Source organism: Schistocerca nitens, chromosome 3 (genome assembly GCF_023898315.1).
Source record: "Schistocerca nitens isolate TAMUIC-IGC-003100 chromosome 3, iqSchNite1.1, whole genome shotgun sequence".
In the NCBI taxonomy this organism is placed as follows: Eukaryota; Metazoa; Arthropoda; class Insecta; order Orthoptera; family Acrididae; genus Schistocerca; species Schistocerca nitens.
In genome coordinates, this window is record NC_064616.1 from 600,018,679 (window position 1) to 600,034,597 (window position 15,919).

The window sequence follows — 15,919 nt, forward strand, 5'->3', positions numbered from 1 at the left end:
CAACGAGGAGACGGAGGTGGACAGTCACCCTCATGGGCATCCCTGCCACAAGTGACACATTTAGCCGCATTGGAACAAGATTGGCGAGTGTGATTAAAATGCTGACACTGGTAGCAGCGCATAGGTGTCGGGACATAGGGGCGAACAGAAATAACCTCGTAGCCCGCTTTGATGCGCGATGGCATCTGAACACTATCGAAGGTCAAGAAAAGTGTCCGGGTCGGTACAAGGTCATTGTTGACCTTTTTCATGACCCTATGGACAGCCGTCACGCCCTGCTCAGCGAGGAAAGACTGAATCTCCTCGTCAGTCAATCCGTCGAGGGATCTAGTATAGACCACACCACGAGACGAATTCAAAGTTTGGTGAGCCTCCACCCGGACAGGGAACGTGTACAGGAGTGTGGCTCGAAGCAGTTTCTGTGCCTGAAATGCGCTCTCAGTTTCTAGTAACAAGGTACCATTACGCAACCTGGTACACGACTTGACAGATCCGGCTATGGCATCTACGTCCTTCTGGATAACGAAAGGGTTGACAGAGGAGAAATGCTTTCCGTCCTCAGATCGAGAAACGACGAGGAACTGTGGGGCAGGCGGTAGTACTTTTGTCACTGGTGGCTGGTCATGTTTCCGTTTGTGGGCAGAAGTCGAGAGAGAGAAGAAGAAGAATCCATTGCGGAGGAATCCCCCACGATTGCCAGTGTCTCCGATGGCGCGCTCCTTCCTTATGGGGACCCTCTCAGAGGGCACTCCCACCTTAGGTGAATGTTTACACATCAGGTCACACCTCCCGAGAAACAGACGGAGGGACCAATCGGCATGGTCAGAAGGTATCAGCTCAGGCAATCACCCCTCCCCGGGCCTGGCCTTTACCAGGGAGTACGTGCGTGCCTTACTTGTCTACCCAGGGCGGGGAATTACGCGTTACCCCGTCACCGGCTACGCGTGCGAACGCGTGGGTCGGCCTTCAGGCGCGCACAGGGAGGAAGGAAGAAGAGGAAAATGAAGAGAGAGAGGACAGACTGTCTCAAACGCCGAGGTGGAGACCAGAGAAGGCAAGGGAAAGAAGGCAAGGGAAAGAAGGCAAGGGAAAGAAGGCAAGGGAAAGAAGGCATGGGGAAAGAAGGCATGGGGAAAGAAGGCATGGGGAAAGAAGGCATGGGGAAAGAAGGCATGGGGAAAGAAGGCATGGGGAAAGAAGGCATGGGGAAAGAAGGCATGGGGAAAGAAGGCATGGGGAAAGAAGGCATGGGGAAAGAAGGCATGGGGAAAGAAGGCATGGGAAAGAAGGCATGGGAAAGAAGGCATGGGAAAGAAGGCATGGGAAAGAAGGCATGGGAAAGAAGGCATGGGAAAGAAGGCATGGGAAAGAAGGCATGGGAAAGAAGGCATGGGAAAGAAGGCATGGGAAAGAAGGCATGGGAAAGAAGGCATGGGAAAGAAGGCATGGGAAAGAAGGCATGGGAAAGAAGGCATGGGAAAGAAGGCATGGGAAAGAAGGCATGGGAAAGAAGGCATGGGAAAGAAGGCATGGGAAAGAAGGCATGGGAAAGAAGGCATGGGAAAGAAGGCATGGGAAAGAAGGCATGGGAAAGAAGGCATGGGAAAGAAGGCATGGGAAAGAAGGCATGGGAAAGAAGGCATGGGAAAGAAGGCATGGGAAAGAAGGCATGGGAAAGAAGGCATGGGAAAGAAGGCATGGGAAAGAAGGCATGGGAAAGAAGGCATGGGAAAGAAGGCATGGGAAAGAAGGCATGGGAAAGAAGGCATGGGAAAGAAGGCATGGGAAAGAAGGCATGGGAAAGAAGGCATGGGAAAGAAGGCATGGGAAAGAAGGCATGGGAAAGAAGGCATGGGAAAGAAGGCATGGGAAAGAAGGCATGGGAAAGAAGGCATGGGAAAGAAGGCATGGGAAAGAAGGCATGGGAAAGAAGGCATGGGAAAGAAGGCATGGGAAAGAAGGCATGGGAAAGAAGGCATGGGAAAGAAGGCATGGGAAAGAAGGCATGGGAAAGAAGGCATGGGAAAGAAGGCATGGGAAAGAAGGCATGGGAAAGAAGGCATGGGAAAGAAGGCATGGGAAAGAAGGCATGGGAAAGAAGGCATGGGAAAGAGTAAGGAAGACAGTGAGATGGAGAAGAACAAAGAAAGGAACCAAACAAAGGAAGGAAGAAACGAGAAGTGAAAAACCAAAAAGACCACAAATGTAGGTCGTGGAACTGTCCGTCTCCGGACGCAGGCGCTAACTACCCCCTTGAGGGGGATGGACTCCTTTTAGTTGCCTCTTACGACAGGCAGGAATACCTCGGGCCTATTCTAACCCCCGGACCCGCAGGGGGCATGACAGGCAGGGATACCTCGGGCTTCTTCTGACCCCCAGACCCGCAGAGGGAACTCCGTAATTGTCTGGGCTGTGTTTGCTATGGAATGGACTGGGTCTTCTGGTCCAACTGAACCCATCACTGACTAGAAATAGTCGTGTCTGGCTACTCTGAAACCACTTGCAGTCATTCATGGACCATGTTCCCAAATATCTCACTAGGCCACAATTTTTCATGATTGGTTAGAACAATCTGGACTATTCGAGCAAATGATTTGGCCACCCAAATTGCCTGACATGAATCCCACCAAACATTTTCAGGAAATAATAGAGACATCAGTGCATGCACAAAATCCTGCACCAGTGACACTTTCACAATTATTGATGGCTACAGAGGCAGCATGGCTCAATATTTCAGCAGAAGACTTCCAGTGACTTGCTGAGTCCATGTGACATTGAGTTGCTGCACTACTCCATGCAAAAGGAGGTCTGACACGATATTAGGACATATCCTGTGACTTGTCACCTCAGTGTACATTCAAAATGCAGTGACTACAAGGGAGACTACTTACTTACAAGAGAGACTTACTTACATTTGTATGACATCCTGAAATAGAATATTGTCCAAGTGTGGAAACTAACAAACAGGACTAACTGAGGATATTGGAACATATACAAAGAGGGGAAAAGGTAATGATGGAAAGGTTTATTTGAGCCATGGGAGTGTGTCTTGGAAACTGAAAATCCTGAACTGGCAGATGCCCTATGACCGATAGCTACACTGCAAAAGCCTACTTATTACAAAGTTTTCCGAAATATTACATGAGGTGTCTTAGAATATACTACAATACCCTATACATCACTCTTGCAACAACGGTGAAGAGAACGTAAGTCTAATTATAGCACACAAAGATGCATTTCAGCTGTCACTCTTTCACACTTCGTACATGAATGGATTGGAAAGTAAACCTAATATGTGCAATGTGAAATATGCTCAACCCTGTGTTTTGTGGGGGTTTTCTGAGCAAAGATGTAGATTAGGGCTTCAAAGCCAATGTGCTCCATGAGCAGACTGAGTGCAAGCCTGTGAGCAGAGTACTGTCCCACCATAAGGCATAGATTGAGAGAACAGATCTTGAGGTGTCAAGGAATATTTAATTTGGTAGTGTGTGTGTGTGTGTGTGTGTGTGTGTGTGTGTGTGTGTGTGTGTGTGTGTGTGTGTGTGTGTGGAGGGAGGGGGGGGGGGGGTTGAGTGAGAGGAACAGGGGCTAAGGCTTAATGGTAAGCAAGTACAAATGGATGCAAATTGCAATAGTTACGGAAATAAATTTTTGTTCTGGATTGAAAGTCAACTGATACTTTCAGGAAATGTCTTCCAGTGCCCAAAGTAAACTGTGCACATCTCTTTACAATAATCACATGGTACAAAGTGCTTCACAATGGAACTTTGGCCACAAGTACACAGACACAAAACTGGTGGACAAGGCAGAAATATTGATAGAGAATGCATGTGAAATCCTTAAAGCTATTAACACAGTAATGAAGCAACATTGAAGATAAAACAAATGCCATAAACTTCAGCTTATAGAGAGAACAACCCGGTCACACTGTACATATATGATACATCCCCACAAAGTGTTTACGCGAACATAAAATTGTTACAGATGAATATTGACTCAACTGATATGGCTGAACATACAGTGATATGGGAAAAGTGACCATCAGCATGTTATGTTGTTAGTATTCTATCAATATATAGCAGCCAGAATCTGGTGGTGAAATATCCTCTTTCCCCACTTCCACTGCATCTACACTAAGGAGTACTTGTCTTCCATGAGAAGAACCGTCTTATGAGTGGTTGGGGACCCAAATCCTGCAACCATATTTTCTACTACAGTGAGGACATGTTCTGCCCATACCAACCACAGGTTGATGTGAACTATCTATTTTCCAAATGTCAGATCTTGATCAGCTTCATTGTTGTTCAAACCAATGGGAGCCATTGTAAACAGTGCAAGGTCACATCTGATGATCAGGGCAGTGGTTTACCAATTGCCAGTGTCAGTTTGGCAATTTGTGCGATTGGTACCATTTCAATTTTACTTTGTTTTGCTGCCCATTGTTCGGTTGGGAATACATTATTTGTTTTGACTAGACAATCAAATTTGGTGGTCGACGATGATGGCATTCTTGTCCATAGTATTGTTTCCTCCAGGATACTGATAATGGTACACAGATCTAGCGATTTCATTTTCAGTATTCTCCTGAGACATCACTGATATTTCTCGAGGAGCTTCAGATGGGTTCTTTATTTGATCCAATTTCAGATTTAACTTCCTCAGCCTAAATGTATTTTAGTTCTTCACAGTGAAAATAACACATGTTGCAACTTAGATTTGACACAAAATAGACAGTTTAGATGGGGGCTGTAACTTTGGTACTTAACTTCGTATTGAATGTCCTGCAATTCTTCACAAGAACATAATTTTTATGTATATCCATTCAATGTGCTAGGTGAAGGACTATTACTCAGAGCAACACAGGCACTCCTCCAAGACTATCAGATTCAACAGTGAACCATGAACACTCCAACTCACGCCCTTATCTACACTTTCAAACAATTACTTCATTGTTGACATTACAATTTTTATATACTGCAACTAGAAATGCACATTAAGTTGAAAAATAAGTTAAAAAATTACACCACAAAGGAATTATCAAAATAGGAAGGAAATAGATGTGAAGTACATCTACAGACAAACAAGTGACAGTTCCAGAAAAAATTGGATTATTTATTCAAGAGAGCACTTAACAACCCGAAGGCAACCAGTTTTTAGCTTGGCACTGACAGTTGTTGGGTGTCCGAAAGGAATCGTGCCAAATTCTGTCCAGTTGGTGTGTTACATTGTCTATTCTGTTTCTTCTGATCAGAATGTTTTATTATATACCCCAGAGTAAATTATACTGCAGTGGAATAACAATGCATGCAGTTTATTTGCAACAGTTTGATTATACAGTAAAATATACAGAAGTGAAAGAGAATGTTATTGCAGATACTTTATCTAAGGTACCTGTTTGGTGTGGGTGTGGTTGAAAATGAGAATAGCATTGGGGATGACATTACATTAATAACTGTTCCACACATAATGACATTTTGCAATGATGTGGAACATATCAATTTAGCGTAAGTTTTCCTTGCACAGCAATTTTCTTTTTTACTTTACAGTTACTACTTCATATCTAAAAATTCATATATTGAGTAAAGTACACTAGGGTATATAAGACATCACTGTGGGACACAATTCTTGATACCTCCTCTGTTAGAGGCCTCTGCTGATTTTAGTAAGATTATATTGTTAATTCCAACTTTCTGCAGACTTCCAGTTAAATGTAAAATATTTACACACTGTCCCACTCATACCACAATACATAAGGTTATCTAAAAGAATTTCATGATTCACTCGCACTGCGTGAGCTATTACACTCCAATTTTACATGTTGTCAAACTAAAACGTCTTTTACCTGGGTTGCCAAACTAAACTAATTTGTAACCCAGTTTTAAAAATTAAAATCATAAACAGAGATTTTTGGTGCATCACTGGTAGGATAAATTTATTTTAAATAGCAATGGATGTCTACAAAACCTATAAAAACAACTACTTATAAGTGACCCATTGTTAAGTGACAGTCATTATTAAAAACACCTTACTTTATTACCTACATGACATGCAAACATACCATTAAATAAAGGCATTACTCATCATCTAATTTCATCATTACTGGCATCCTCAGAAAGATTCATTTCCTCTTCCACCATCAGCTTCAGTGTCATTGCAGAACAAATTTTAAGAGCTGTCCTGAGTATTTGAAATACAGCATTTCTTGAATGATTTTACAGTTGTTGGTGCTATGGTGCTTTTCCAGGCAGCAAAAACACAGTGTACACTTATGTGGGGTACAGCATGTGTTTCCTGTCAGTTCACTCACGGTTTGGTTTGCAAAATCATTTTTGTACTGTTCCTGAATGTAATCTTTGACAGGTTTATTTATGCCAATGTCCAGGGGTTGTAACACAGAAGTAATTCCTTCACCTATAATAAAGGCCCTGGCTGGCTGTAGATCTATTTTTTTGTCATCAGTGATATGACCACAAAGTGCATCAAGACAAAGCCCACCAGGACTGATGATGATGATGATACTCTGTGGGGCACTCAACTATGAGGTTATAAGTGCCCATACAAATTCCCAATCTTTTCACTGTCAAGTCTCGCCACTTTCCTGAATGATAATGAAATGGTGAGGACACACACACACACACACACACACACACACACACACACACACACACACACACAATCCCAGGCGTGGAAAAGCCTCGACCAAGCTGGGATCCAAACCCAGGACCCAGGGATCCAGAGGGAGCAATGGTACCCAGTAGACCACGAGTGTTGACACCAGGACAAAGTTCCCATGCATTACAGAGCCAGTCAAGTATTGAAAATTGTCATCACTCCCTTGATTTCAAACAGTGACATTGTCAGGGAACATCTTTTTATTTTTAGAGGTAATACGGCTTGTTCTTGGATGAAGATTAATAAAGGGGGAAGTTTGTGCCTATCTGCTATGATTGCCAGCATTACAGTTATGCACTGTTTTTAGCTCTCTGATGTTTTGATGGTAACTTCCTCTGTCCCCTTATCAATTGTGTCATTACATAGCAGCCCACCCATTTCACAAAGTGATCAACCCATCCATGGCCAGCTTTGAACTCTTGCCTCAGTAAATTAAGAACTGCATCTACCTCTTTTGCTTTGTTTCTTATGGTGTCACTAGTCAAAGGTTGCCATTCTTCCTTCTTCCGTGGGCAAATTCCAAAACTTTACTTCAATGTCAGGATGTCTTCCTTTGTGAGGGCCAGTGAATTGATTTCTAGTAGCAGTAATTGCAAATGATGCCACCCTCTGCTTCTTCCATAAGCAAACATTACTCTCAGCTAAACCTAACTCTCATCCCTCCCTGCTGTTACCTTATTTTTCAGCACAAAGAATTACTTTATACTTTAAAGTAGCACCATACGATGTTATCTGCTTGCCTTCCATATTGTGACTACCTAATAAAAGCACACTGTGCAGTAATATGCCAACAATAATGTAACAGAGCTGAGAATTACAATACTGACGTAAAAGTACCTAAATTTCTGAGATGTTCAGCAAATCTAATGCACAGTTTTTTATTTAATGTAAAGAGTATTCAAAATTAGGATGTGCATAAGATTCAATGGTTGCATTACATTCAAACACAAACTAGAATCCACCAGCCACCAACATCACAGAAATTTAGGTACTTTTACTTCAATATTGTAATTCTCAGCTATGTTACATTATTGTTGGCATATTATTGCACAGTGTGCTTTTATTAGGTAGTCACAATACGGAAGGCAAGCAGATAACATCGTATGGTGCTACTTTAAAGTATAAAGTAATTCTTTGTGCTGAAAAATAAGGTAACAGCAGGGAGGGATGAGAGTTAGGTTTAGCTGAGAGTAATGTTTGCTTATGGAAGAAGCAGAGGGTGGCATCATTTGCAATTACTGCTACTAGAAATCAATTCACTGGCCCTCACAAAGGAAGACATCCTGACATTGAAGTAAAGTTTTGGAATTTGCCCACGGAAGAAGGAAGAATGGCAACCTTTGACTAGTGACACCATAAGAAACAAAGCAAAAGAGGTAGATGCAGTTCTTAATTTACTGAGGCAAGAGTTCAAAGCTGGCCATGGATGGGTTGATCACTTTGTGAAATGGGTGGGCTGCTATGTAATGACACAATTGATAAGGGGACAGAGGAAGTTACCATCAAAACATCAGAGAGCTAAAAACAGTGCATAACTGTAATGCTGGCAATCATAGCAGATAGGCACAAACTTCCCCCTTTATTAATCTTCATCCAAGAACAAGCCGTATTACCTCTAAAAATAAAAAGATGTTCCCTGACAATGTCACTGTTTGAAATCAAGGGAGTGATGACAATTTTCAATACTTGACTGGCTCTGTAATGCATGGGAACTTTGTCCTGGTGTCAACACTCGTGGTCTATTGGGTACCATTGCTCCCTCTGGATCCCTGGGTCCTGGGTTTGGATCCCAGCTTGGTCGAGGCTTTTCCACGCCTGGGATTGTGTGTGTGTGTGTGTGTGTGTGTGTGTGTGTGTGTGTGTGTGTGTGTCCTCACCATTTCATTATCATTCAGGAAAGTGGCGAGACTTGACAGTGAAAAGATTGGGAATTTGTATGGGCACTTATAACCTCATAGTTGAGTGCCCCACAGAGTATCATCATCATCATCAGTCCTGGTGGGCTTTGTCTTGATGCACTTTGTGGTCATATCACTGATGACAAAAAAATAGATCTACAGCCAGCCAGGGCCTTTATTATAGGTGAAGGAATTACTTCTGTGTTACAACCCCTGGACATTGGCATAAATAAACCTGTCAAAGATTACATTCAGGAACAGTACAAAAATGATTTTGCAAACCAAACCGTGAGTGAACTGACAGGAAACACATGCTGTACCCCACATAAGTGTACACTGTGTTTTTGCTGCCTGGAAAAGCATCATAGCACCAACAACTGTAAAATCATTCAAGAAATACTGTATTTCAAATACTCAGGACAGCTCTTAAAATTTGTTCTGCAATGACACTGAAGCTGATGGTGGAAGAGGAAATGAATCTTTCTGAGGATGCCAGTAATGATGAAATTAGATGATGAGTAATGCCTTTATTTAATGGTATGTTTGCATGTCATGTAGGTAATAAAGTAAGGTGTTTTTAATAATGACTGTCACTTAACAATGGGTCACTTATAAGTAGTTGTTTTTATAGGTTTTGTAGACATCCATTGCTATTTAAAATAAATTTAGCCTACCAGTGATGCACCAACAAACTTTGTTTATGATTTTATTTTTTAAAACTGGGGTGCACATTACATTTTACATTGGAAATTGTGTAATCTTCACCCTAGGTGTATACAAAAAAATGTTTTAGATTTACAAAGTGTGTAAAATTGTAGTGTAATAGCTCACTTGTGTATTCATCTTGGTAAATACCAATATTAGCAGATAAAGAAAACATTTTAGGCTGTAAAGACATGTGAACCATGTGTCAGAAACAAACCACAATAGATCTGATGTGACAGTTAAAAAAATCTTTAGTGTATAATGTTACAAGTGAATAAACACACGAGTGCATAAGGATAATGAAATTATACAGAACTTTAAAATCACCTACTGTTCTTTTTCTACCCAGTGATTGAAAATCAGTGATTGTTAGTAAATGCAATTATACAACGTGGAAAGATCATTCAATCAACAGTAAGAAAGCTATTCAGTGCATCTTGACACTGTATTGTCAACAAAAGATGGACTATTTAAATGTGACTTTGTGTATTACACAATGGATAGTTATGTTTTCATTGACCAAATTTGATGACATGGGTATTCCACATAGTTTTTGTTAGATTAGAGCAGAATTGGTCTCTACAACATACCCAGAAAATTGACAGTTACCCATAACATCTGTATTACTTTCTGTATCATTGTTTTTGCATTATCAACTGACTAATTACCAGTATATTCATTTCAATCACTCCGCGAGTGTAAATATTATCAAATGATATAGACTTTAGTATGAGGAATTTCTGTGTAACTTTTCTCATCCTCTCCAAACCTACTCTGGTACTGCTTTATACCACCTCGTACTAATAGTAGTTTCAGATTTGAATGTCTAAGAATGAGCATTTGGATGAGGGTTTCTAGTATCTCCATAAAGTATTTGGTATGGTAAAAAGTCAGTGGCTGAATGCTGTATCTGTTTAGTACACCTTCAAAGCAACTAATGTAACCTCTCCAATTCAAATTATCTTTACTATACGACTGACTCCTCTCTCACACATCTCCCAGTTGATTTACATGATGGAGAATATACTGATCCTGCTACGTTGTACATTTTTCCTCATCCACAAAATTTTTTCATGTGTTTGAAATTACACTCTCCATTACCAGAAAAAAATTGCCTTAAGAACATCTACACTTTGAAAGTATGTCTTGAGTGACCTTTAATATGATTTTCTTACTTATTGCTTTCTTTGTGGTATACAAGTTAATAAACTTAGATAAGAAATATAGAGCTGCAGCCCCCCATCCAAACCCCTTTGCTTTGGGTAGTTGTCTGAACAAGTAAATTCCAACCATGTCCATGTCCCTTTTTGGGTGACACTAAGTAGCCTTTACATGTTTGCTGACATATACTTTGGCACCTATCAAATGTATCTAAACACTAACTTTCTTAGTAATGTTATAGAAATAAACATTTTCCTGGATGTTTTGAAAACATTTTAATGATCCACAATACCCAAAACTTTCATGTGTGTCTTTTTTAAGAGTATCATTACGTTTCTCTGGCCAACAAACTTCCCAGCTGTCACTATCTGGACTAAATCTTTGAAACAAAATTCCTTTATACACGTGGTAATAATGTTGAACTTTCTTCTATCCCTTCTTTCCTAAATAGCTTTTCACTGGTTTCCAGTTTCATCATGATTCTGATTCCTCATAAATTGTTACAAGTTCTAATCTTTCATCTTTTAGATCTTTCATGTACATAATTTTGAAACTTCTTTTTTTCATCCCAATGCCATTTTCATCTTCAACCCCCCCCCCCTACCCCACCCAACAGGCGACCGAAATAAAGCATCTGCAATAACTTTTGGTTCTATGTGTTTTACTCTATAATATAACTTGTGCAGTTTAACTGAAGTATAATTTACACTCTTGGATATAGGAGAGCTCTGTGAACAGAATTAACAATGATTTTGTGTCCAAGTAAATAATTCTATCTCAGTATTTATGGAGTTCTTTTCATGTTGCTGAAATGTTCTATTTTCAAAGACAATTTAAGTATGTTCTATTTTTTCTTTAACCACTCTCTTTGAATACGTGAACTGATTCAGAATCACTATTTTCTCATCAATTGTAACTAATAATCAGGTCTGTGTAGTATTTCACTTTTTCAAAGTTTTTCCTTTATCTACCTGGCATTCCTCCCTTCACTCCTATTTTGTATTTTTCCATGAAAGGTTGGTTAAATGTGGTGCATTCAAAGCCTTTAGTTCTACATATTTTGTATGAAACTTAGCTAACCTGAAAAATTATCTGAAGCCTTTCTTCATTCTTGGTTTTGGTAATTTTGCTATGCCTACAATTTTATCACTTCCCAGCAATATTCCCTATTCAGTTATGCTGTAACCAAGAAAATTTAGTTCTCACAGCAAATTTACACTGTTCTAGTTTTAATGTCCTCCAGCTTTTTCTCATCTCTCCTACTTGACAACTGCAGATTCTTGCCATGTTTTCCCAGTTATCAAAGTATCTTCTACATAAAGAGTGAATTTTGCCAATAATTCACTTCCTAACACAAGCTCTAATGCACAAATAAATTCTGCTGCAGAAGCATTTAGCCCAAATGGTACTTTATGGCACTGAAAATGTCTCATCATACAAGAACACTGTTTACTTAATTCTGGATCCAATACAATTTGATGAAATCCATCAGTAAAATCAAAGTTAATCGGATATTAAATTTTTGAAATTTATTTAGTAATTCAACGATAGTTTCTGGGAGATTGTTTCCCTCTAAATATTTATTAAATTTCAGGGGTCTAAAGTAAGCCCTATTCCTCATCCCGTTTTTTTAGACTACCACCAATAGGTTATTGTTCAGACTACTACTTTTCTCCATTATTTTCCACTTATGCATTTTCTGTAGTTTCCATTCAGACACCGTCCTTTTGCAAGTACGTACACCATAGGGCTTGATAAAGAGTCGATTGTGTCTCAACTTTGGCTTGCACTGATTATTTCTTACTGTTCCTGATTTTCCATCAAAGAGGTCACAAAATTCCCACAAGTTTCATTATTCTCTCTTTCTCCTTCGAGTTCAGCTTCTTAGCTTCCTCTACCTTTTTGCTATCAATTCACTGCATGATTCATTTACAACATCACCACAAAACTCTTCTTTATAACTCTTTTCATCCAACTGTTCCACCCCCTTTATATGGTTTCCACTGTAACTTCTTATTATAGCTGTTTAAGTGCAAATTCCACTTTTTAGATCTGTGAATGTTAACTTCATGTCACCTCAGTTGAAACTAACTTTCACTTTTACAATTCAGTCCATTCAGCTTTTACACTAGCTTTCAACATCAACAGTTTGCCTGAGAGGGTTAAGGTCATGGTTTATAAGTGTGATGTCAGGCATTACTTTCCTCCTCTGATGAGATGTTTTAGGAGCCAAAGATTCAGACATGTCGTCCTGCTGGTCTAATGAGTTTATCTGTAGGGAAGGTGGACAAGTGTCCCACGAGGGCAGCCCTTGTGAACAACTCCCTCATGTACCAACTGACCAGAACCGCACCCAACTCTTTCACTGCAATGCTCAGTGTTCAAGAGGGAGAAGAAAATTCAAGAGTATAAAACACTTCACCTCCTGTCTTACCAAGATGCAAGAAAAGTTTGAAAGAAGTAATCTGACTAATATGGTCTCCAGTTTTGCGACTGTCCCATTACAGTCCACACCTCATGCAACGACAATGTCTTGTACAAAACCTCCAGGCTCTGGTCGTATTCCAGGGCCTGCCTCCTCCATCCCCTATACCTCTAACACCTGTGGTTTCCACTTCATCGGTGCAGCCAGAGATGCCCAGTCATCCTCTGGCATCAGGGATGAGGACACCTGTGAAGGTGTCCCCCTCATAAGATAAGGACCACAAGCCACAGTCTGCGGGCTGACGAAAAGTATGGTCCTCTTCACACCCTGAAGATAAAATGGGGAAATCTTCACAAAAATGGAAGTCTCAGAAGGATAAGTAGAAAGGTAAACTACTTTCTGAAGTTTCAAATGTTCTGCTCCCCAGCACTGCAGCAGTGCTTATGGGAGCCTTAGTGTTGTGTGCAACATCACTATGCTGCAGAGATTTTGAGTCGGTTGTGTTTCTAGATGTGTTGTTTTATTGTGCCCTCTGGTGATGGATGTGGACATGCTCCATTTAAAGTGTGGTACTGGGTTCATTTGAGCTTTGGTTGTCATCGGACTAACGTGGTTTTGAGTTTACACAGTCTGTGCAGTAATGTGGGCTGTGGAAGTATTTTCAATGAGTTGTTAAAGTTTAATTGTTTGTGTGGGTTTTTTTTAGGTCTGATTAGTTTGGTGTTTGTTGTGCAGAAAGAAGTTAATTTTTATTGCTTTTTGTTAAGTATGGAGATGCCAATGAAGTTCACGAATGTATCATTACATTCTGAGATTAGTAATGATGTGATGTCTGACATACAGTTTCTGCACATGTTCGGTCTTATTGCTGAATGTTAGAGGTTACGTTCATGGCAACAACATAAGGATGACTAGCTTCCTGGCGGCTCGGACCAGGGACATGTACATGTGGAATTGCCAGAGCATACACGCGCATGTGTGTGTTTCGGTAAGTAATTTTTGTTTTCGTTTTATTCTATAGTAATTGTGATGTTGGATGTGTTGCATATTTATGGTAGGTCAATTGCGTTTTAACCTATGTAGTGAATGTGTAGTATTTGGGTTTTGAGATAGTTGGTGCTTTGGTTTCACTTTTCGGAGTTGAAAGAGCTGGTTTTTTGTATATATAGCTGCAGCTGAGCTATACAGGTCAAGGAAAATTTCAGATTCCTGTGGTTTTGTTGACATAGTGGAATACTGTAATTTAAATTTTCTGGTATTATTTGTTTTGGGATGGTGTGGTGTTTTTCCTTGTATATTTAGCTTGCCCCCATCCTACACCCAAATTTTCCGCAGTTGTCCTATCAATTTCATTTTAATTCTGCAGTGAGACGACTTATTTTTGTTCACGTTTGTTGGCTTGAGTGTGTGTGTGGTGACAGCACTTTCATTTTGTACGTGCTAAAGTAGCCGCTTCGGCCAAATTGATGAAGTCCTGAATCAAGGCAGACGGGTAGAATCTGACTCTTCTGAAATGCCTCCAATAGTATTAAAAATCACCAAAAGGATGACTTTCTGTGTAAAGGTGCAAATTGGTATATTACACTTAATTTGCAAATTTGTTTTTCTGTTAAAGATTCAGAACCAATATCTGAAACAATGTGTTTTAAGTCATCCCCCCCTCCCCCCTTCACCACAGAACGGTGGGTTTAAGGCCCGTTTCACACTGGGACACTGGTGACGGTCACCAGCAACAGTCACCGACAGATACATTCGTTTGAACTGGAGCATTCACACCGGGACACTACACTGCCTCAACATGCCACTGTGACACAGCAGTGACTCAGCCTCGCCACATGTGATGGACACGATCACTGTGTTCGCAGCAGTCACCACTGGACAGGCATTAGTTTGAATTGGAGTGTTCGCACTGTGACAGATCACAGACAGTGCTGCAGATTTCCCTACAGAAGGGCAGTCATTTCCGAGACAGTGCCATGAAACATTCAATATATATTATACTGTACACATTGTAGCCATGAGTTTAGATTTTATTAACATGGAAGATTTTATAAGTGAAGTAGAAAGTCGTCCCGCTATTTGGGATGTCAAAAGTGAGGACTATAGCAACAAAGTGGTGGCTATGAGGGTAGTAACCTTCAAGCACATTTGCATCCCTCACCCCCATTTCTTCAGCGTCTTAAGGCATTCCGGCTTATGGTAAAAAAAAAAAAAAAAAATTATTCTTAATAATGCGTTGTGGCTACTACAGTAATAAATTTTATTTATTATAATATTATTGAGGGACAAGTTCCTGACACACTAATTTTAATTGTTAATGCCAGATGAACAATGAAGCCTAACCACATTAACATTCACATCTCATTTCTAGAAATTACATTTTTTTTTTTTTTTTGCAGCTGCCAAGCCACTTCACCTTCAGGGCTAATGAAGTAGTTTGCAAAGTCATTTCTGATACTGTTAGCAATATTTCCCCCATGGACTAAACAAGGTGACATGTCCTGCAATCCCCGAATAGTTAACGTATCCTCAAACGACAAAGAGTATAAAACAATCCTTTCTCCAGCCGATCATGTAGCAGTTGATGTACATGTAATAAACGTTTTGCCTTCATTCTCCTCCTCCTCCTGCTTAGAAGTACCAACAAAATTTCCTCCTCACTAATTTCACTAACTTATCAGTTGGCAAAACCTGCGGTGTCTGACACCGGTGATCCAGGAGTGTTCATCACAATTACCGGTGACTGTCACTGACGACAGTCACCAGTGTCCCAGTGTGAAACTGACCTAATTTCCAACATGGGCTAACAATGCTACATACATTGAGGCAACGTAGCTGGAGAAATTGTGCTGCAAATAAAGTTTTAACTTTGGCTTCTTATATCTCTGAAATTAGCAACAGAATGTTTTCCATTATAAAATAATATTCACATGCAGCATTCCAAAATCAATTCAAACTTTATTTTCATAAAAATTACATGAACAGATGAGATACAATTTTCGTTTAGAAAACTGTTTTTCCATTACTGATTTCACACTAATCATTGTTGAAAAGGTCA

General features: G+C 40.2%; 1 protein-coding gene across 1 annotated transcript; it reads left to right on the forward strand.

Moving 5' to 3' along the window:
* The first annotated feature begins 1,112 nt into the window (after positions 1-1,112).
* Positions 1,113-13,135, forward strand: LOC126249353 (buccalin-like). Its single transcript, XM_049951006.1, has 2 exons — positions 1,113-2,073; positions 13,005-13,135. Exons 1-2 carry the CDS (start codon positions 1,113-1,115, stop codon positions 13,133-13,135), a joined length of 1,092 nt encoding a protein of 363 aa, XP_049806963.1.
* The last annotated feature ends 2,784 nt before the right edge of the window (positions 13,136-15,919 follow it).